At 39.0% G+C, this 24,051-nt stretch overlaps 1 protein-coding gene across 3 annotated transcripts in view; it reads left to right on the top strand.

Annotated features, from left to right (window-relative positions):
* Positions 1–15,189, top strand: part of LOC129771761 (paired mesoderm homeobox protein 2A-like) — a 108,746-nt gene extending 93,557 nt beyond the window's left edge. For 2 of the 3 annotated variants that reach the window (XM_055775772.1, XM_055775771.1), the window contains 2 exons: positions 4,872–5,030; positions 13,607–15,189. In XM_055775772.1, the coding sequence (XP_055631747.1) occupies positions 4,872–5,030; positions 13,607–13,989 (542 nt within the window). In that variant the 3' untranslated portion in view covers positions 13,990–15,189. The remainder of the gene's footprint in view (positions 1–4,871; positions 5,031–13,606) is intronic. The other variant, XM_055775774.1, reaches the window with a different exon arrangement.
* The last annotated feature ends 8,862 nt before the right edge of the window (positions 15,190–24,051 follow it).

Consider the following 24,051-nt stretch of genomic DNA (forward strand, 5'->3'; position numbering starts at 1 on the left):
TTCGTGCTTCCTTGAAAAAACGACCATTTCAGTTTTCTCCGTAGAGAATTCGATACCCAGCTTGAGGGCCCACATGAACAGATTGTTCAGGGTATCTTGCAACGACTTTTGCAGAACGACGGGATTAGTACCCGTGATGGAAACAACTCCATCGTCTGCAAGTTGTCTCAGCGTGCAGTCTCTAGTTAGACAATCATCTATATCATTGACGTAAAAACTGTACAAGAGGGGGCTTAGGCAGGAGCCTTGTGGTAGGCCCATAAAACTGTATCGAGAAGATTTCAAGCTGCCATGATTGAAAAACATGTGCTTTTCTGACAGTAAATTGTACAGGAAATTATTCAGAATTGGTGAAAGTCCACGATTATGAAGTTTCTCTGAGAGAATTTCCATGGAAACTGAATCAAATGCCCCTTTGATATCGAGAAAAACGGAAGCCATTTGTTCTTTGCGAGCAAATGCGATTTGGATTTCAGAAGATAGCAGCGCGAGACAATCGTTCGTCCCTTTACCTCGGCGGAAGCCAAACTGCGTATTTGACAGCAAATTGTTCGCTTCAACCCACTTGTCTAAACGAAGTGGAATCATTTTCTCTAACAATTTACGAATACAGGATAACATTGCAATCGGCCTATACGAATTGTGATCGCAAGCCGGCTTGTTGGGTTTTCGTATGGCTATCACTCTCACTTGCCTCCAATCATGTGGGACAATATTCAGCTCCAGAAACTTGTTGAACAAGTTCAGCAAACGCTGTTTCGCCAAGTCTGGAAGATTCTTCAACAAGTTGAGTTTATTCTTGTCCGACCCCGGAGCTGAATTGTTACATGAGAGGAGAGCAATTGAGAATTCTACCATCGAAAAATTCTCATTGTCGCATTGGAGCGGAATGTCGCGTACGACGTTTTGTGCAGGAACGGAATCGGGACAAACCTTCCTTGCAAATTTGAAAATCCAACGGTCAAAGTATTCCTCACTTTCATTTGTATGGTTCCAGCCACGCATTCTCCTAGCCGTATTCCAAAGAGTGCTCATAGCGGTCTCCCTTGACAAACCATTGACGAACTTCCGCCAATATCCACGCTTTTTTGCTTTAATCAGACCTTTTAGTTTGGCTTCTAGAGCTTGGTACTTTCGAAACCATTCCACTAGTCCAGTTTTCCGGAATTTTTTGAAAGCGGATGATTTTTCAAGGTAGACCTTTGAACACTCCTTGTCCCACCAAAGTGATGGAGGACGACGTCGGAAAGTAGTGGCAGGTACACGTTTCCTTTGAGCTTGAAGTGCGCTTTCGTAAATCAAACTCGATATAAAATTATACTCTTCGCGTGGAGGAAGTTCATGCATTGAAGTGCTTCAGATATTATTTCTGCAAATTTTCTCCAGTCAATATTTTTCGTGAGGTCATACGCAATATCAACTGACTCACGAGAACCTGATACATTGGCGATCGATAAAATTAATGGCAGGTGATCACTACCGTGGGGATCTTGGATTACCTTCCACGTGCAATCCAGGGATAACGAAGAATAGCAAAGTGATATGTCTAGCATGGTTCCCGGAATAAATCGCCACAGAAAACGACTGCAACAGAAACCACCGCTTATAAAATGTGTAGTAGGCTATAAATATTGTGGCGCGGTATTGTATTTCAAAACAAGAATTAACCGGGCAAACGTATCGCCCCAGGCAAACGTAACGCCCCGGGCAGACGTATACCGTCCGACGCTCGCTAGAGCTCGGTCGGACATTGCTAAAGGATCGTATCCTATGTTTCAAACTAACCGGGCAATCAGTGGATCCCAGGTTTGCGTGCGAGACACCGCCGCTTCCGACGGCGGGTCGGCGGTGGACTCGGATTGCGTCATCTTGGCGGCATGGGCCGCCTCGATTCCTTATCCTCGCCAAATGGGGACTTCGTCCCCATTACATTGTCCTCAGAATAAATTTCGAAAAACGAGAACAAGAGAATAAATTTATAATAGAAATGTGAGGCACATGATGTTTTTCCCGCGCCAAATATTTCTAGCCTACTACACTTTTTCTAAGCGGTTGTTTCTGTTGCAGTTGTTTACTGTGGCGATTTATTCCGGTCACCGTCTAGCATGCTTGCCCGTGCAGGAGGGTTGGCTATTCTAGTTGCTTCCCCAGTATTTAAAACTGTCAATTTGAAGTTGTCGCACAGATCATAAATCAAAGTGGCACGGTTGTCATCGTAGAGTGATCCCCATGCTGTTCCATGTGAGTTGAGGTCACCTAAGATTAGCCGCGGCTCCGGCAATGCCTCGATGATATCAAAAAACTGATGGCGGCCAACCATAGTTCTTGGAGGAATATATATCGAGGCAATGCAGAGGTCTTTGCCATTGAATTGTGTTTGACAAGCGACAACTTCAATGCCTGTCATCGATGGGAGAGTGACTCTATAGAAGGAGTGACATTTTTTGATCCCCAATAGTACGCCACCAAACGAGTCATTTCGATCGAGGCGAATAATGTTGAAATCGTTGAAATTCAGCTCGCCGGCTGAAGAAAGCCATGTTTCACAGAGGGAAAATACATCACAGTTAGAACTATGAACTAAAAATTTAAATTGATCTAGTTTAGGGATGATGCTTCTGCAATTCCACTGTATTACAGTGGTCAAATCCTTGACCTCTTGCACTGAATTAGGCATCGAGGGAAATGAACGCTGCTAAAAAACCACATTTTTCTTTCAAAAATGTTCTCACAATCGGAAGCAAACATAATACTATGCTTTTAAGAGGGTCATTTATATTCAAAGCATTTAAAATGTTGTCCACCAGGTCAGAAAGCGCAAGCAAGCCAGATTGTGACTGTTGCCTCGACCGCGAAAAAGGAACAGACGTGTTGGATTCTGCTCCGGGGAGTGCTGAGGACCCCTGGTGCGTAGAAGAACCGCTTAAACCAGGAGGTACTTCCTTCGGTCTATTCTCAGCACGTTTGATACGAGGTTTCATTCCAACTTGGGAAGTTTCGGTCTTCTTTCTGGGGAGTGATGGAAAAGAAGTAATTTTTCTTTTCCTGATGGCACCCTGCGATGTACCGGAACTTCCTGCATTGGGAGCGTCAGCAACAGGCTCGTCGTTCTGCAGAATGGAGTAGGGATTGTCTTGAGTCGTTGGAACGGAACTCTTAGGCATTTCTGCATAAGTCCGCTTGGAACGTTCATTTAAGGAACGCTTGATTTTTTCCCCTCGTTGTATGTACACCGGGCATTGAGAAAGATCATGGGGGCCCCCGTCGCAATGAAGACACTTGCGCTCTTTCGCGCATGGATTCTCATCATGACTCTCTCCACAATCTGCGTTGTTTATTGCAACAAAAGGCGGCCGTGTGACCGAGTTGCATACATTTGTTGCATTTCATTACCCGGGGTACAAACAACCGAACAGGTAAACGAAGTGCACCTATTGCAACGTAGTTTGGAAGGGCGGAACCCTCAAATGTCACACGAAAAGAGTTTGTCCGATTGAGAACTCGTTTGTCATTTTTAAGTGACACAGATTTCAGTCGATCGCATTCAAGAATCTTCACATTTTTAAGTGAGGAGTTCTTGAAGCGACCGACACCATCGAGTATCTCTTTTCGAGTCAAACCCTTTTCGTTTATTACACCGTCTATTTCAACATTGCAACAGGGTACGTATACGCGATACTCGATCGCAAAGAGATCACAGCGCGTTATTTCATTCGCTTGGGTTCTGCTGAAGACGACAACTCGTAATTTGTCTGGCCCCATCCGAGTAATTTCAGTAACATTGGAAAATTTCTGCGTTAGTTCTTTTGAGATGCGAATGACATTAAGAGGTTTTGATTTTCGTCTAAAGTATACAATGAATGGACCTTTGAATCCCTCCGGGTATTCCTTTAGACGAAAATCGTGTTTTTCATCAATTTCCTCATCTTCAGAACTTTTTACTTCATACACAGAATTTTCCTCCTCATCGTCTACTTCATCCTCCTGCTCTTCAGGAGGTGGGTCAGCATCAGAAATGTGAACAGTATAGAATAATAATAAAAAAATTTAAAAAAAGAGTAAACAAATAATATTTCTATTCAAGGTATATATGAATTATATTTATTTCAATTTTTTATTGCATAAAATTCAAAAATGAAAAAAAGTTTCAACAAAAGTTCAACGGTAATGTAAGAAAAATGTACACCCCTAATGCCAACGCTTGCCGATTCGGTAAATACAATGTTGGACAATGGTGTAAATCGTACACAGGAGGTTGAAGGAATGATATATGGAACAATAGAAAAATAAACTTCTACTTGCCGCTGCTGTGTAGCGTGTGATGAATGTGTGTACTGAACTGGATCCTCAGCGTCTCGATCGTGCACCACTTTTTATTGTGCTCGCTTCACTCGCAAGCGCTGATGAAAAAAACACAATATAAATCTGAGTGAAAAAAAAACACCGTTATCGGATCGATTCTCAGACTTGTCCGATCAGCTCGCGATCAGCTTCACGGAAACACGGGAGAACTAGAACACTTGGAAACAATGAAACAGAATTGCGAAGGTTAGGCAGCTTTTAGGCTGTTTTACAAATCCAAAAATAAAGGGGAATCAAAAATCTGACTGAAATAATCTGATTTATAGTGTAAATTTGTAGAAATTGTGTAAAATTCATCGAGCATCTAACTTGTTTTAATAGAATCATCTTGTGTTTAAATTGTTTAAATTTTCATTATTAACAATTGTTAGAATTTAATGAAAAAAGTCCGCTCTATTAGTCTATTCGACGGACTGATCCAACCATATCATGCGCTTCATGCGTGCATTTCCTGGCGAGACCTATCATCAAAGATTATGCTGAACCACTCTAATGCTTTCATCCGCCAGATATGCCCTGCGTGCTTCCAACTTTGCGAGTGGCTGCTTACCACGAGCGTTTCCAGTACCATCCTGGCCATCCGGGAATGTTCGGGCTAGTTCCTCTGCGGATGACTGAAGACCCCTCGCAGCAAGGAACAAGCACTAGCGTGCCGGCAGAATTGGCAGGTATGGAATCATCACTGCGTTCATTTCGTTTTGTTTCCGGGTACACTAATTGTGAAACCATGGAAAAGTGGTGCGTTGAATAGTCCACGTAAACCAGTTTTTACGTAAGATTGTATTAAAAATCGCGTCTTGTTTATATGAAATGAATTTAACGTTATTAACTATTTCTACTGCGTACAGATTTTTATGCATAGCAATCGAATCAAAAATTTTCTAGGATTTGTTCGATATGTTATACATTATACTTCCCTAGTTCTCTCATTCTACCTTACATTTGTTTATTTATTTTCGTACATTTACCTAACCGTGCTTTCAATAACAAGCATCTAATGTAGGAGCGATTCACAATTTTAATTCAGTCAATCGTTTCCCTGCATCACTTGCATCACTAGGTTTGTTTACATAGTGTCTCTGAATTTGTGGTGATACCGTTTATCACTGATCTTCTAACAGAAAATTTATCGGTAAGCGACAATTCTCTTTTCGTTTACTTTGTTCGAAAGTAACATATTTATATTGATAACCCGGTGGGTTAATTAACTCAGCCGTCAATATGGCGGCAAAAAGCAGTGGTGGTTCTATGCCACCTGATATACACAAACAAAGTTTAATTTAGTAAGTACTGCTCCAAGATGGATGGTGAGTTCGGGCAGACACAATTCCTTTCGCTTCAAGCAGAAGAAGGTTGCACTCTCCCAAAGAACCCGTTTATCGTGGGAAAATCCATACAGGGTGCTATCAAGGGAGAAATTGAGAATGCACGTACGGAGAACAATCGTTCTAGATATGTTCTAAAAGTACGAAATCCGGAACATGTTGACATACTTCTATCCCGCAAAATATTGGTTGGCGGAACAAAAATTAAAATTGATCTCCACCCAACACTTAACATTACCAAACGTGTTGTGACATGCTGGGAAGCCATCAAGCCGACATGTCTGAAAAAGACCTCATGGTTAAGCGAACAAAATGTCATTAAAAATTTTCCGTATGACAAGAAAGAATGGTAAAGATGGAACAATAACCTCTCTACCAACTTTGATAATAACTGTAATGGGAGCAGTAGCACCTGAATTCCTCAAATTTGGACCGATTAGAGTACCAACTCGACCATTTACTCCATTTATTCTGTCACTCACAACGTATAATTTTTAGAAATGGCTACTAATATAAATTTCATAACTCTAATATAAATTTCAAAGATTTCAATAATCTAGCCATCCAATAGAATGTTAGAGGTCTTAGAAGCAGACTTACTGACTTGAACCTTTTAACTTCAGAAATAAATCCCATTGTTTCATGCATTCGGCAAACAATGACTACTGGTAATTTTTCTTCAGGTTACAAAAAAATTATGTAACTTAAATTAAGGAAGGCCCCACCCCCTCTTCAAATGGGGTTGCAATTGCAATTAAAACCGGGACCCCCACAAACTTCTTAAACTTGATACTCCATTGCAAGCAATAGGAATTTTAGTTAAATTCCCAATTCATTCATTCATTCATTTCATCACCCCGTTTATAATTGAGGGGCTTAGAATGAAAGGGGTGTAAGTGATTTGATTGATTTCTCTACATCGACTCTCTCTTCGGGTCATAACTTAGCTGCAAATACATTCCCAGCTGTATTTACCAACGTGCAAAAAAAGGTCAGAACTTCATCTATCGGATTCTATAGCAAACATAAATTGGAACGTTTTTACAGTTGAGTTATTAACTAAATAAAAAGTTGATGAAGAGCCCCTTACACCCCTTGCATTCTGAGCCCCTCAATTATAGTTGACCTTAACGCTCACTCCCATACTAGGGGTAGCACATACCTTGATAGAAGAGGAGCAACAATTGAAGATTTCACTTCAGATCACTCTCTTCACATTTTGAATAATGGCCAACATACCAGATAACATTCTTCCACTGGACTTACTACCGCCATTGATTTGACTATTATTTCTAGTCAACTTGTTTCGAAGCTATTATGGAATGTCTATGTCTGTCTATAGTGATCACTTCCCCATTATTATTTCCCTTGGCCAATCTTGTCATGAAGTCCCTGCTAGACCAAGCTGAAAATTTGAATTTGCAGATTGGACTAGCTATCAGTTAGAGACTCAAAACCGCCTCTTAGCCAGACAGGATTGGTCTGTAGAAAACTTTTCTCAGCCAATCCTTGAAATTGCTTTACAACAAAGTGCGTCCCTTGGTGGACCCCTGAGGTAAAAACTGCTATTAAATGCAGAAGAAAGGCACTACGAAAATTAAGGAACACCAACTCGAATAGTCCGCTCAAGCCCATTCTGTTGAAGGAATTCCAGAAGGCGCGTAGCGAAGCTAGGTCTGCCATATTTAAAGCCAAACAAGACAATAGGACCAAGTTTGTTTAGGATATCAATCTTCAAACGTCATCAAAAGACTTATGGAATAAAATTGGTAGGCTAAATGGTAAAAAGAGAACAAACCAATATAATCTCTTTATTGACGGACAATACACTATTGACCATAAAACAATAGCAGAAGCTTTTGGGGAACATTTGGTCAAAGCCTCATCCAACCATAACTACAAAATCAATTTCCAAACCAGAAAATCGGAATACGAAAATGAGCCCATTGATTTCAACTCCGATTCTGAATTTGATTACAACAGGGACTTTTCCATTATTGATCTTAAATGGGCACTTAGTAGAGTCAACCAAGGCTCTGCAGGACCAGATGAGATTTGCTATCCTATGCTAAGCAACCTGACCTACCTTGGAAAAAAGTTTTATTGAAACTTTACAATTAGGTATGGTCCAGCGGGAATATCCCCATTTGCTGGAAAGAAGGTTTGATAGTTTCACTCTCGAAACCAGACAAAAGCCAACATCTTCTAGACAATTTCCGACCTATAACTCTTTTGATCAAAAGTGTTGGAAAAGTTCTAGAAAGGATAGTAAATCGACGCTTAAAGACCATCTTAGAGTCTAATAAGCTGCTCGATCCAAGATAGTTCGCTTTTCGTGAGGGAAAATACACAGAAGATCACCTCGAAGAATTAGACGCTATTGTACATGACGTTATTGAGAAAGATCACCACGCAGATGTGGCATCACTTGAATTAAGTAAGGCATTTGATCGAGCATGGAGATATCCAGTATTGAAGAGTCTCTTCTACTGGGGGATCAGTGGAAGACTAGCTTTTTATGTGAAAAGTTTCCTAGAAAATATAACTTTCTGAACCATAATCAACAACACAAAATCTTATCGAACTCAAAGATCCTTGTTCCGTGTATATCGCTGAACTGGGTGCGATATACTACGCACTGGGGATCATTGAAACATTGCCCATCGACCACTATTTTATTTTTTCAGACAGTCTCAGCTCAATAGAGGCAATCCGCTCAATGAAGGTTGATAAACGCTCATCTTATTTCTTAACTAGAATAAGACAACTATTGAGTGTTTTGGCCGAAAAATTATTCAAGATTACCTTAGCATGGGTTCCCTCTCATTGTTCGATTCCGGGGAATGAGAAGGCGGACTCGCTAGCTAAGGTGGGCGCTTTAGAAGGCACACTTTTTGAAAGGCAAATTGCTTATAATGAATTTTTCCACATTCCTCGTCAGTACACGCTCGTTAGTTGGCAGCGCATGTGGAGTGGAGATGAGTTCGGTCGTTGGTTACACACGATTATCCCTAAGGTCTCGACGAGTGCATGGTTCAAGGGATTGAATGTAGGTCGTGATTTCATTTGCGTGATATCTCGGCTTATGTCCAATCACTACAACCTAAACGCGCATCTCTATCGCATTGGGCTCGCAGCAAACAATCTTTGTGATTGTGGCGATGGCTACCACGACATCGAGCATGTTGTCTGGTCGTGTATCCGGTTCCATACTGCTCGCTCTCAGCTCTCTAGAGCACTGAGAGCACAAGGCAGACAATCGGAGATCCCCGTCCGGGATATCTTAGGTAGCCGTGATCCTGATCTTCTGCTTCATCTATACCTGTTCCTCAGAAACGCCGATGTCAACGTTTAATGATGTTTCCTTCGTTGTGTCCCCGTTTTATATCCCTCCTATCCGATCGATAAACTTTAACTTAGTCGCGGCAATACATACACACACTCTTTACAGATACACGGGCCAAAGGTTGTGCAGTCCACTGATCATTCAACAAGAGCCAAAGGTTGTACCGCTCATGACAACTTTACACGAACTGATGATTGCGCCGGCTAGTGACCATTCTATCCACGCACCACGCTAGATATGAGGTACAGTCTAGGGGGGCGTTGCTGATTAAGGGTCAGCTGCATCCCAATAGGAAGTATCCCGTGTCGGGCACACGTACAGAGCATTGGAGACAGCAACATCCGAATTACGAAAACACTTGTAATACTAACCTCGAGCCGACCGCGAGTAATCGGTTACATATTAATAACATAGATAATAAGAAACATTGTCAAAGTATTGAACTCCCGGCCCCGTAAGGCTAACGCCATATGAGCCTTGATAAAAATATATATTTTGGAAAAAAAACACAAAATCTTCATTAAAAATCCAAGAAAATGGAATTCCCCAAGGCTTGGTTGTATCGCCAACCCTCTTCATAATTATTATGCAGTCCCTTTTTGCCAAAATTCCAGAAAATGTAAAAATCCTTCTATATGCAGATGACATTGTGCTAGTTTCAGCGAGCGTCGCTGCATCAGCAATTTTCGAAAACCTTTGTCAAAACTCTCAAAATACTTGGAGTAACTTTTGACAAGAGACTGAGTTTTATACCACATGCTCAGACGGACAAAAAAGATGCCCGCAATAGATTAAATCTACTGATGGCGATTTCTGGTAACCTAGCTTCCGGTCATAGGGAATCTCTTTTACGGATAGTAAATGCTTGGTTAATACCAAAAATCCTCTATGGAGTTAGCATCTTCAGCCGAGGTGACGAAAAACCACTAAAAACGATTGAACCAGTATATAACAAGGCAATAAAGATCGGTGCCTTTGTTACAAGTCCGACCGTCGCTGTTATGGCAGAGAGTGGGCAACTAAAGGGTGTGTCACATCAAATTGCATCACGGAAAAAACGCTGTAGAAATTCGCCCAGTAGACCTATCCTTTTGAAAATTTTAGACAGTAAAATAAAAACTATTAAACAACTTTTGGCATTTTCTTTTTATTCATACTTCGAGCCCAAGCCCGTATGCTCGCACCTTCCTCTTTACCGCGTCCATAAGGTTCTGTACAACGTCAGGTTGTAGCTTTTTTTAACAGAAATCCATTTTCTCTTGAAGTCCGCCTCCGATTTGACAACTTTTGGGTTCTTCCGGAGGGCCTGCTTCATAATCGCCCAATATTTCTCTATTGGGCGAAGCTCCGGCGCGTTGGGCGGGTTTTGGCACGAAGGTGACCCCGTTGGCTTCGTACCACTCCAACACGTCCTTTGAATAGTGACACGAAACGAGATCCGGCCAAAAAATGGTCGGGCCCTCGTGCTGCTTCAATAGTGATAGTAAGCGCTTCTGTAGGCACTCCTTAAGGTAAACCTGCCCGTTTACCGTGCCGGTCATCACGAAGGGGGCGCTCCGCTTTCCGTAAGAGCAGATCGCTTGCCACAACATGTACTTTTTGGCAAACTTGGATAGTTTCTGCTTGCGAATCTCCTACGGAACGCTGAAAATTTGTCGTCTGCGGAGAAGAACAACAGGCCCGGCAGCTGACGAAAGTCCGCTTTGACTTAGGTTTCGTCGTCCATTACCAGACAATGCGGCTTCGTCAGCATTTCGGTGTACAGCTTCCGGGCTCGCGTCTTCCCCGCTGGACGAATGAACTTGACAAATTCAGCTTATTGGCGACATCCCGGACCGAACTTCTCGGATCACGTCTAAACTGCTTAACTACGCGCTTGTGATCTTTTTTACTGACGGAGCATCCATTTTTGCCGTTCTTCACCTTCCGGTCGATGGTTAGGTTCTCGAAGTATCGTTTTAGTACTCTGCTGACCGTGGATTGGACGATTCCCAGCATCTTACCGATGTCCCGATGTGACAACTCCGGATTCTCAAAATGAGTGCACAGGATTAATTCACGACGCTCTTTTTCGTTCGACGACATTTTTCCAAATTTACGAAAAATTGACAGTGAAGCATGGCCAACGTGATCTATACACTCTTATCTGATTATAAGCGAAAGCTGAAGATATAATTCCTAAAAAATAAATTTCTACAGCGTTTTTTCCGTGATGCAATTTGATGTGACACACCCTTTACCATTTGATCGCCTGGAAGATTGTAACAAATATAACTGTTCGTTACCTATCAATTCCTGGCCGTGACCATGATGTCCCATTAATATCTCGAACAAAGGACCGATTCAAAGAACACACGAATCAAGATCTCGGATTTTCTTTGACCAAGCATCGAAAGTGTTTGAAAATTTTTCTGGTCTGGAATCTGGCCAAGACACCTGGTATCGATCCCAGAACACTGTTACTGATTGTAACATTACCCCAAAATACTTTAAATAAACATAAGTATGTTTTTTTCGATGAAACACACACTGGACCAAATCATCCCACAGACGGTCGAAATCATCCCGCATCAAATTTTAATGTCCAAAAATCATCTCTTTTATTTTATGATATATTTGGTAATTTGAAGCTTGATATAATGATTAAACATTTTTGATTGAGAGAAAACAAGTGTAGCTCAGTATACAATGTGACATTTTTTATTTAGACCGTATTGGTTTGGAAATATTAGGCGATTTGCTTAGGTGGTCCAAATTCCCCCCTTTTCCCCTACTACTGGATTGCCAACGTACGAAGAATGCTAGAATTAGGAATACAGGTCGGACTTGATTATATACAGACTCGATTATATGTGATTCGATTATATACAATATTGGACTCGATTATATACAGTTTGAAAAAAATATTCTTATTTATATTTCAAATATGGCTTATTTCAAGAAGTAATGTAACCTTTCAGCGTTGAGGTGAAGTTTACATGTACAGTGGCTTAAAAATCGTGATTTTTGAAGATTTTGCTTGAATTTTCACCAGGAATTGTTCATATCGATATTGCAGCCAAATTAAAAAAGATAGAAGTTGGGCGTCAAAGAACAAGTTGTAGAACTTCAATTTAATCGATAGAAACAATCTAGTTTAATATAAGTTTTAAGGATAAAATTAATTTTATCCTAAAAACTATAAGTTGAACACATTGAAAATTATAAACTTTTAAGTTTTTCACTTCCAAAACCTTGTTAAAATCCATTAATTTAGTTGTTCCACTACTATATCCAGTACTAATTTTTTTCATCTTTCAAATGAAAGCATCAGAATCGTCTTCCGTAGCGTACTTTTTAATGTAGAGCCACTTTAAGGCAACAGAGTCCGAATCAAAAAAAAAAAAGTTCTATAACTCTGTCATTGTTGAAATTCGAACATATGCGTAGGAGGATTTTTTCATCAAATATGATATCTATCACCTCCTGAGATAATCTGGATATTTTTTTTATGTGAGAAAAGTGTTTTCTAACTTTAAGGGGATGAATCAAAAATCAAATTCTTCTTTTATTTTCAAAAATCGAAAAATACATGAAAAAAAAGAAATCAAAAAAAAATTTATTTACTCAAATATATATAGGATTCGATTATATACAGTGAAAAGAAATCAAAAACTGTATATAATCGAGTCCGCGCTGTAATATTGGACAGAAGCTAAGGGACATATTAAGTAATTATGAAACTCAGGAGAATAACCTAATTGATTTTTTGAAAGAAACAGAACTTTACAAGAAAATATAGAACATTTAAAAATAGAATAATAGTAGTAGAATAGTAAAAAAGAAAATCGGAGACGAATGAATCGAATAATTTAAAGTCTCCGTAAACAAAGGAAAAGAAGAAGAAGAAGAAGAAGAATTTAACCGGAGACGAATGAATCATTAGATTTAAAGTATCCGTAAACAAAGGAAAAGAAGAAGAAGAATAATTTAATCAATACAAACAAATAATTACTAGGCCAACGATAGTCCCACGTCAACCATGCGGTTATATCATAGATATAACCCACCCATTTTGTTACTTCATTTCGTATGATAGGAAGGAAATGCGAAGCGGAAATATATGTAATCGAATATGACCGAATGTTTGCCAACTATCAAAAGAATTCCGCCATAACTGTTATATGAAATAAATAGCTGTGACATCAAAAACGTTCCTTTTTTCATTCTGTGATAATTGTTAATAATTAAAAACCGCTTAGAGTACAATGATACCCGAAATAGAGTCCATAAATTTAAAAACAACAGTTTGAGCAGAAAATATAAATCGTTCACAAACAAATTGTCGTAACTTTCTGCGTCCGGAAAGCGATAAATTACGATAATATGAACTCGCCCACTAGTCGATATAAATTATGAGTTATGATACATGCTGAACACACTCACTCGTACGAGAACCCAAAACGACGGTCGTCATCTACGCTCCCAAACATCATCCATATCTGTCGCATCATCTTCCCAATGCCACTAATATTTTCGATTCCCTTCTCATGATTTTTTTTTCTGCTTGTCCTTTCTCTCTCTGCTCTTGCAGGCAAACTCACCGACTCGGATCTGAATGGCACCGTCACCGGCAGTGGTGCTGGCCTTCTTGGCAGTCACGTTGGCAGCATCGGAAATGGCAGCAGTCTTAGCGCCACCAACAGCAACAGCAGCCACAGCCACAGCAACAACAACAACAACAGTTCCAACAAGTGGAACACGTCCTGCAATCCGTTGCTGCAGAGCCAGAAAGGAGCGGCCAACCATTTGAGCATGAATCACAATCTGCAGAATCACCATCACCACCATCACGCCGTTGCCGCGCTGTCTTCGCCGTTCTCTTCGCTGCTGGGAGCCGGCGGTGGAGCCGCTGGATACTTGCTGGATCCGTTGGGAGGACTCAACAAAACTACCGCCGCCAATCATTTGTTCTAATTCGCGGCAGGTTACATCAGGACAACGGGAAAGTGGAAAGGCGGTGGGTTTCTTTCCACAGTTTAGAAGGATTAGGAAAGATAAGTTAAGAGTGTTAGGCTTTGTAAATATGATAGAGATGGAACTATTCGATGCTTGTAGCAGCAAAGGTTTCGAGAAAACGCAACTGAAATTTAGTTCTCTCGGCAAATTCTTGGTCGCATGGCGACCTCAATTAGATGGTTGATCAAATATTCTGTCCGACACTTATGAATTCCATTTTCGCATCTGGATATTTGGAGACGGGTGACGTTAATTAACTTGAAACGCTCTGCGAAAAAAAAATCCCAAAAATCGAGCTGTCAGCAGCAAGCTTGTCTATCAATCATCGGCGAACACGTGGCTGTATGCGTGAATATTTTGAGTTGAATGTTTAAATATACACTAATTAGCCATGACTAGCAGAATTATAAAAATAACTTTCTCATCGTGCGAAAATTTTGTAACAAAACCAAATAAAGCAAAAACACACGTAACGCTCCAGTGGTGCTGCTGACGAAATCATAAATGTCACCCACTTTTACATGCGCTCCAATGCCTGATCAGGTCCGAAAGTTTGTTAATTTGAGCAAGGTGACAAATACAGGATGCAGACTAATTAAGCAGTCACTCAGGGCCGTAATAAGTGGTACAATTTTTCCCGCAGAAGCTCCCACATCCACACGAATGCACACCTAATTAAAACCAGAATTCAGTTGCAACCAAAAACGTCCATCACCGAGCCGAGTTTTGAGTAACTATTGGCTAGGTTCCGTTGCAGTTAATTGGGGAGAGGTGTTTCACTCGTCCCACCTACGCAGCACACGTTTTATAGAGACGCGAGACGCGAGAGAGAAAAAAAAAACACAAGATTATTATAAACCAATTGAGTGGAAAGAGTCGCTATGTGATGTGATTTGTTTCCGATTCCGGGCGAATCGAAACACTACAGTATACGGAACGATTATCGTCCAAAATATCAAACGAATCAGTAAACGATATAATGAAAAGATACAATAAAGAAGTATATAACGGAACAAAAGTAATAATAATAAAACCGCATTTTTCCAATCAAATCGCGCTAGTCAAAAGTAAAATGTAGACAGAAAAAAAAGGAAGAAGCCAAATAATATGATTAATACTTTATATGATTGTGAAGCTAACAGCTCAACCGAATCTAATACGACAGATGTTATTCTGCATTAATTGTAACTGTAAATACTATCCCATATTCGAGCATTTTAGGTCGTGTATATAGGAGAAATTGAATAAATTTTCGTATAATGGCACGTTTCCGATCATGTTCTCTGTGTGTGAAACATTTTTATTACCACATAATATACCCACGGAAATTTGGTCCAGCTGATGGACACGCTAAATTCGTCGGTGAATGATCGCTCGGAAGATCACGCCGCTTTCTTATGGCTGTCGGATGGTTATTTTTAAAGTCATCTCATCATTTCTGCGTCCTCCGTGCCGGTTGGTACCGACATGTTTTTTTTTTTTGCTGTAATTATTCATATACATGGAAGTGCTCTGTTTGAGGCAATTTTTAAAGAATTGTCTATGCGTTGCTCGTTATGGCCAGACAAATAGCTCGTTAACTCAACAACAAATGAGAATATTTGGTTACTCTCTTGCTCTGACATAAAATACACATACAGAATTGATTTCGTTTTAGATTTTTCTTAGATATTGAATAACTTGATAGAAACCTTTTTGCGTTCCCTTTAATACAGCACATAGGCTGGTCTTATTGTTTGCCTTTTAATGTCTTCAGTGGAATTACGTCAAAATAAAACAATTATCTTAATTTCATTGTTTCGAATTATTTAAAATATTTCCTATTGTATTATCTTTTACTAGCTGACCCGATAAATTTCGTCTCGCCCAAAATTCATTTTTCGTTATCACATTCACGTTTTCTTTCAAAGCGCACGTTCGCGGGTCCATTCGCAAAACTGTTCATTGATTGATCTTCTAGTCTACTCTTTAAAATAACCTTTTACTATAAAATTCCTAGTACTTCTACCAAAATATTGCACGAGAATTGTGCCTGAAAATAATCTGATATTATTATATCAGATTATTTTCAGGCACAATTCTCGTGCAAGATTTTTCAATCACTTGCAAATAACAGGTTTCTCCGTTACATGGAATAAATGTTTGATACAGAAATATGATATATTAAAGACAGCACTGAATCGGACAATTTCTTTCTCGAGTTTTGCTCTTATCAACACATTCGGCGATCCATTTTTATTTGTATAGATAGAAAAAGATATGACAGTGCGTTTCATCACATTAAAATCCATTTTCATCTTCGAACAAAGATCAATTTCGTTAGCACAAACATCAAATGGACTAACAACGCTTGTAATTGTAGAACATATGCGAATTGAATTTTCCGAATTTTCCCATTTTTCTTCAGATTTTTCCGAAATTTTCAATTGTCATGTCAGAATATATTTGGTTCAAATATATGTATTATTTTTATGGGACTCCCTCTCCATTCCTTGATTAGTTCTCAAGTTATGCAGAAATTTGTGTTTCATTTGTATGGCAGCCTCCCCTTAGGGAGGGAGGCGGAGTGTCGAACCACCATAGAAACATTGATTGCCCCCTTAAACCTCCATATGCCACATTTAGTTCCATTTGTTTGATTAGTTCTCGAATTATGCAGAAATTTGTGTTTCACTCGTATGACAGCCCCCCCCCCCTTAGAGAGGGGGGAGGAGTCTCGTACTATCATAAGAACCTTCCCCGGCCCCGAAAACCCATACATACCAATTTTCATGTCAATCAGCTCAATATATATATATGTATATGTATATATATATATATATATATATATATATATATATATATATATATACATACATATACATATATATATATATATATACATATATATATATATATATATATATGTATATATATATATATATATATATATATATGTATATATATATGTATATATATATATACATATATATATACAAGCTAACCCGGCAAACTTCGTCCCGCCCATTTACTTGATTAATTCTCGAGTAATGTTTTATTTGTGTTTTATTTGTATGGCAGCCACCCCTAAGAGAGGGGGGAGGGGTATCTAACCACCATATGCCTAATTTGGTTTAATTTGCTTGATTAATTCTCGGGTAATGCAAAAATTTGTGTTTCATTTGCATGGCAGCCCCCCCTTTGAGTGGGGGAAGGACTGTCTAACCATCATAGAAACATTTATTGCACCCTAAAACTTTCACATGCCAACTTTGGTTTCGTTTGATTGATTAATTTCCGAGTAATGCAAAAAATTGTGTTTCATTTGTATGGCAGCCCCCTCTAAGAGAGGGGGAAGGAGTATCTTATCACCATAGAAACATTTATTGCATCCTAAAACCTCCACATGCCAAATTTGGTTTCATTTGCTTGATAAATTCTCGAGTAATGCAGAAATTTGTGTTTCATTTGTATGGCAGCCCCCCCTTTGAGTGGGGGAAGGACTGTCTAACCATCATAGAAACATTTATTGCACCCTAAAACTTTCACATGCCAACTTTGGTTTCGTTTGATTGATTAATTTCCGAGTAATGCAAAAAATTGTGTTTCATTTGTATGGCAGCCCCCTCTAAGAGAGGGGGAGGGAGTATCTTATCACCATAGAAACATTTATTGCATCCTAAAACCTCCACATGCCAAATTTGGTTTCATTTGCTTGATAAATTCTCGAGTAATGCAAAAATTTGTGTTTCATTTGCATGGCAGCCCCCCCTTTGAGTGGGGGAAGGACTGTCTAACCATCATAGAAACATTTATTGCACCCTAAAACTTTCACATGCCAACTTTGGTTTCGTTTGATTGATTAATTTCCGAGTAATGCAAAAAATTGTGTTTCATTTGTATGGCAGCCCCCTCTAAGAGAGGGGGAAGGAGTATCTTATCACCATAGAAACATTTATTGCATCCTAAAACCTCCACATGCCAAATTTGGTTTCATTTGCTTGATAAATTCTCGAGTAATGCAGAAATTTGTGTTTCATTTGTATGGCAGCCCCCCCTTTGAGTGGGGGAAGGACTGTCTAACCATCATAGAAACATTTATTTCACCCTAAAACTTTCACATGCCAACTTTGGCATGTGAAAGCTATATATATATATATATATATATATATATATATATATATATATATATATATATATATATATATATATATATATATATATATATATATATATATATATATATATATATATATATATATATATATATATATATATATATATATAAGTGACCCAATTATGGAGCAGATATGTCACGAACTAGCAGAAATTTGCGAATAAATACTCTATTTTTGTTTAAAAGTATGCAAAAGTATATTTTTTCTAGCAGTTTGAACTCTGTTCTTAAATATTCTCACTGATATTTGATGATTAATTGACTAAATTCTATAAAAAAAAACTTGTTTGAAAATGCCACCTCCATGTACCTATTATGGTAATAATGTTCCTGGAGCTTCGTAAAAAGTGTACCTATTATGGTAATAGTCGGTGTCACATGGAAACAGTATTTCTAGAATTCAAATAATACTTCGATAATAATTTTTAAATAAAACTATGGCTCCAAATCTTATTCCTTGTATGCAATACTATGTCGTTGATTCTACACTCGACAAAAATTGTGGGAACGGAGCGCGAAGTCGAAGTTTTTAAGTGATTCTAGAAACGCTGTAACTTTGTGAAAAACCAACGCATGAAGATGGGACATGCATCATTTTGAAGCTTCATGTTTTGAAGTGTGATACTTGAATGTTTCTATCTTTTTGTGTGTAGGTGTAGTGGATAACAATACTGGAAAGAAAAAAATCGATTTTTTCTGCTTTTTAAAGATTTAGCAGATTAACGCAGTGTTTTATTAACCAAGTCAAAAGAAAATCCAATTAACCTTATCCATCAGCATTTATTTGATTCCAAGAATTCTCCTGTATGTTTTGATAGAATTAAAAATTTCCCTTTTTCTTATGAATACTTTTTCAATAATACGATTATTCCCATATCAGAATGCAGTTTTGAAAATTCAATAAATTCTGCACAAGGCTAATTATTTATTATTCATTATTCAACATCAACCAATTATTTGTATTCATAATAAAAAAAAACTAACAACTTCCGGGATGATAATCTGAGAGACGGTACACTTAATTAACTACAAATCAAAAAAGAATTAACAAGCATTACAAGTTCCGGCTATGATTTATCTTCTGTTAATGAGAAATTATTGATTTTTTCTAATATCCGGTATCCAGCCGGATATCAAATATCGACCGGATAGGCAGGATACCGAATATCCGTTTCATCTCTAGATTAGACTGTTGTTAAGTGCTTCCCGGTTGTAAAATAACTGCCTGCTCGTCGTTGCTAGGCTTTTCTGCTAGTTGGAAGAAAAATTACAATGGCGTGAGGGTTGTTATGCAGATTTCGCTTCTCTTCAGGACCTGAACAAAGGATATTAAGACATTCACTTAAGATTTAATTATATGCTTCGGTCGGACACGCATAGTGCTATTTGACAACACTATTGAGCATTTAAAAACGGCCTATGATATGCAATTGCACAGCGTGAAAACGTCAGGTACAACCATAATAGCATAACAACCATAACAGAACAACGTACAACCATAATAGGAACATACCGTTCTGAATCATATTTCGGACGCTTAAGGCATATGATGCAGAAAACAGATCTAAACTTTATGCACAGGTATTATTCGGTTGATATTTTTGAAAAATTAGTTCAATATGCTTTTAAGCTTTCTACTTTGGTACCCATTTGATTGAAAACATAAAAAAAATCATCGAATAAAATGCTTTTCAAATAAAGCGAATAAGAATCAACCTTCGGACACTAAATCAAATTTCGGACAGATTGAATTCAAATTTTGGACATTAATTTTATGGTTATATCATCAGTGCATTAAGTATTTCAAGATATTAAAAAAAAGTGTCCGAAATATGATTCAGAACGGTATAGCAGCTCTACTATTCAGCTTTGCAGTAATTTCCTACAACCATAATCGGTACAGGCAGCTTTCGATATTGCGATAATGTGCACGTAGATGTGAAATTGTACCAATTATGGTAATACAAAAATACATGTTTAAATAAATAAATTGGTCGAATCACGACATCAAGAAGGTTGTAATGTATGCGTCAACACTGTGTTTGCATCAAAACAACCATTTCACAACATAAAAATCTCATTATTTCGATCGCAAATTTCTTAGCAAAATGTTAAGAAGCAAGCATCAATGGGGCACACTATTTTCAAACTAATTTTTTCAACGAAAGAACAACGTTTCGCATGGAATCAAGTACCACAATCGACAAAGAAGAGATTTCTGATATCGTAAAAAGCATTGAAGTCTTTAAAAATAAGATATGCTTTCCAAACTAACAAAAAAAACTCACTCGTATTACCATAATTGGTACTATTGCGATGATAGGTACCTCTACCCTAAAGGGTATTTCAATAGGGACGCTACGAAAGTAGACCGATAGGGACAGCAAACCACGCCATATTTTTTCCCGCTCTCTTGACATTTCTCTTCAGTAAGGTTTGCCATTTCATAATGGAAAGATATACGATCCATCAACGAGTCACGATAATTAAAATTCACTACCGAAATTCGGAGTCAATGACCTCAACTTTGAGAGCGCTTCGTCATAATTGTCCTGCCAGATCAACAATTGAGCATCTAGTGGAAAAATTAGAATACACAGGCACAGTACAAAATGTTCTCGCGCCAGTGAGACAAATAAATGCCCGTAGTGTCGAGAATATTGCTGCCACTAGCGCATCAATTGAGGAAGACCCAAATCAGTCCCTTACATGTCGTTCTCAAGCGTTGGGCATCTCTGTGACGACGTTGAGTCGAATTTTACAAAAATATCTTGGTCTACATCCTTACAGGATCAAATTGACTCAAGAACTGAAGTCGCTTGACTACCAGAAGCGTCGAATGTTCGTGAATTGGGCTGAGCAACAACTTGAAAATGATCCGGATTTTCATCGAAAAATCATCTTCAGCGATGAGGCTCATTTCTGACTGAATGGCTTCGTCAATAGGCAAAATATGCCTTATTGGTCAGGCAGCAATCCACACATACTTCATGGGTCACCATTGCATCCCGAAAAAATTACGGTTTGGTGCGGTTTATGGTCCGGTGGCGTCATTGAGCCGTACTTGTTCCGTGATGATCAAGACCGGCACGTTAATGTGAATGTGAATCGCTACTGCTCAATGAGAACCGAATATTTTTGGCCCAAATTAGATGATATGGACTTTGACAATATGTGGTTTCAACAGGACGGTGCCACAATCCACACAGCGAATTTCACAATCGATTTATTGAAAACCAAGTTTGTGAGCTTGTTATCTCACAAAACGGCTCAGTCCATTGGCCGCTACGGTCGTGCAATTTGACGCCGTTAGGCTATTTTCTGTGGGGCTACGTCAAGTCTTTGGTCTATGCCAACAAGCCAACGACGATTGATGAACTTCGTACAAATATCAAACCTCGAAAACCGTCAAAAATTGGGCTTAGCGTCTGGACTTCTGCAAGCGTGCTCGTGGTGGCCATGCAAAAGAAATCGAGTTCCATACATAATGGCATCAAATGTACTTTCACATGAATCAAGAATTTCATTCATATCCAAAACCGTTTTTGTTTTATTTAAAAAAATTTTTTGTAACGCCCTTATACAAAAACCCTTTATTGAAAGATATCGACAGACGTTCATAAATTCCATTGTATTAGAAAACACTTTACATAAACATAAGTATGTTTTTTCCGTGAAACACACACTGGACCAAATCACCCCGCATCAAATTTTAATGTCCAAAAATCATCTCTTTTATTTTATGATATATTTGGTAGTTTAAAGCTTGATAGAATAATTTTTTTTTATTAATTCGTTTATTTTTACAGGCTCAGTTACTTAAGTTTAAAGGAGCCGAATTCTTAAATATAATTTTAAAACTATATATATAAACAATTTTCTTACATCTATGGTTAGTAAGGTGGAAAACCGATTACTCGCGGTGTACTCAAGTTTAGGAGGGTGACATATTTTTAGGAGAAGGATGAGATATAAGGAAATTGTAACAATGTTGATGAACACTCATTTGTTAAATCTATTCGTATATCTATAGTGTATTTACATTTCAACTTATTCTACTATTTATAGCAAGGGGACGAATTACCCGCAAAGGAAGGAAAGGAGGGTACAAGGATGTAGGGACAATCACACACGAAGATCTATAGCTTTAAGGAAAACATATATATGGGACATGTAATCAAGGTCTAACCGAGCCAACACATCTCTCACCGGCACATTGGGCTGTCTTCCTCGGGCCCGAAGGGAGTTTTCTAAATTCGATCTGGCGGCCAAATACACCTCGCACGACCAAACAATGTGCTCGATGTCGTGATAACCTTGGCCACAAACGCAGAGATTGCTGCTGGCAAGATTGAAACGAAAGAGTAGTGCATCTAACGAACAGTGATTGGACATGAGTCGGGAGATCGATAGAATAATTGAACATTATAGATTGAGAGAAAACAAGTGCAGCTTAGTATACAATGTGACATTTTTTATTTGGACCGTATTTGTTTGGAAATATTAGGCGATTTGCTTAGGTGGTCCAAATTCCCCCCTTTTCCCCTAATTTGAATTTCGGAAATAGGAAGAAGTCACACGGGATCACATCTGGAGAGTTCTTGTTCGACCACATTCGTGCCATTTTTGGTCAAGAATTCATTCATAATGATCGATCGATGGGCAGTAGCAAGCGGGCTTCATTTGGGGCCCGCGCCACTACGGACCAGATTTTTGCCCTTCGACAAATCCTCCAGAAATGTAGGAAGTAGAACGTGACCACTCATCACATTTTCATAGACTTTAAGGCAGTTTATTATACAGTCGATCGAGAACAGCTATGGCAGGTCATGCACGACTACAGTTTTCCGGACAAACTGACACGGCTGATCAAAGCTACCTTGGAGCGAGTTATGTGCTACGTTCGTGTTTCGGGGGCACTCTCGAGCCCTTTTTAAATCACGCAGAGGTTTGAGGCAAGGGGATGGACTATCCTGTATGCTATTTAATATAGCCCTTGAGGGTGTAATCGGACGTGCGGGCATCGAAACGAGGGGCACGATTTTCAACAAAAGTACTCAACTCCTGGGCTTCGCAGTTGGTATTGACTCAATAACAAGAAACCCAGCGACGGCTGAGGCAAACTACTGTAGCACGGTACTGATTTCAACTTTTGGAAGCCCCTCGTTTCGTTGTTTTGGAATTCAGATCCAACACAATCTCATCTGTGTGGATCTGAGATTCTCTTTTCTTTTTCATGTATTGGATGTTTGGCAACGCGAGTGTCGCTCCGGATTTGAGATTTAAGCAACTAGCCATAATGGGTGCTGGATGTGACTGGGCGGCTGTTTTAGCTAAGACACCCACATACCAACACTCCGAAAGGCTCATGCTTTCTTTTTTGCTATTTTTTCATTTGGATATTTCCCCCAAATAGCAGAGTCTTTCGGCGGGGTTTTCTTGTTCTTCAAATATCAAAACCCGGCGAGTGCTTCGACTTGAACTCTGCTCGGGAGGTTAAAGGGTATCGCCCGCGAATGCTTGAATGCGCGACCAATGAAAGCGCAGGGGAATTTCAGTGTGAATACGGAATAGTTAACTTCGTTAACTATTACGTAATTCCGGTTCCAATGAATGTCTCGCTAATCTGAGGATCTTGAAACATGCTCCTCCATTCCGTCTTCGACCGTAGAAGAGGCAGGGCGGACCAGTTTTTTTTTGCATCGCGAGTGGACGGTAAGAAGGTACCGTTGGTGAAAGGCTACACGTGCTAGTCAGTGTGCTAAAGTTTTTTTGTTCTTTTTTTCTGTGTTTTTGTTCCTTGTTTAGTTAAATTAAATTATTTAAAGTTTTCCCAAGGAATCGAGAGAAACTAATTTCCCGCT

The sequence above is a fragment of the Toxorhynchites rutilus genome, chromosome 2 (assembly GCF_029784135.1).
Source record: "Toxorhynchites rutilus septentrionalis strain SRP chromosome 2, ASM2978413v1, whole genome shotgun sequence".
NCBI lineage: Eukaryota > Metazoa > Arthropoda > Insecta > Diptera > Culicidae > Toxorhynchites > Toxorhynchites rutilus.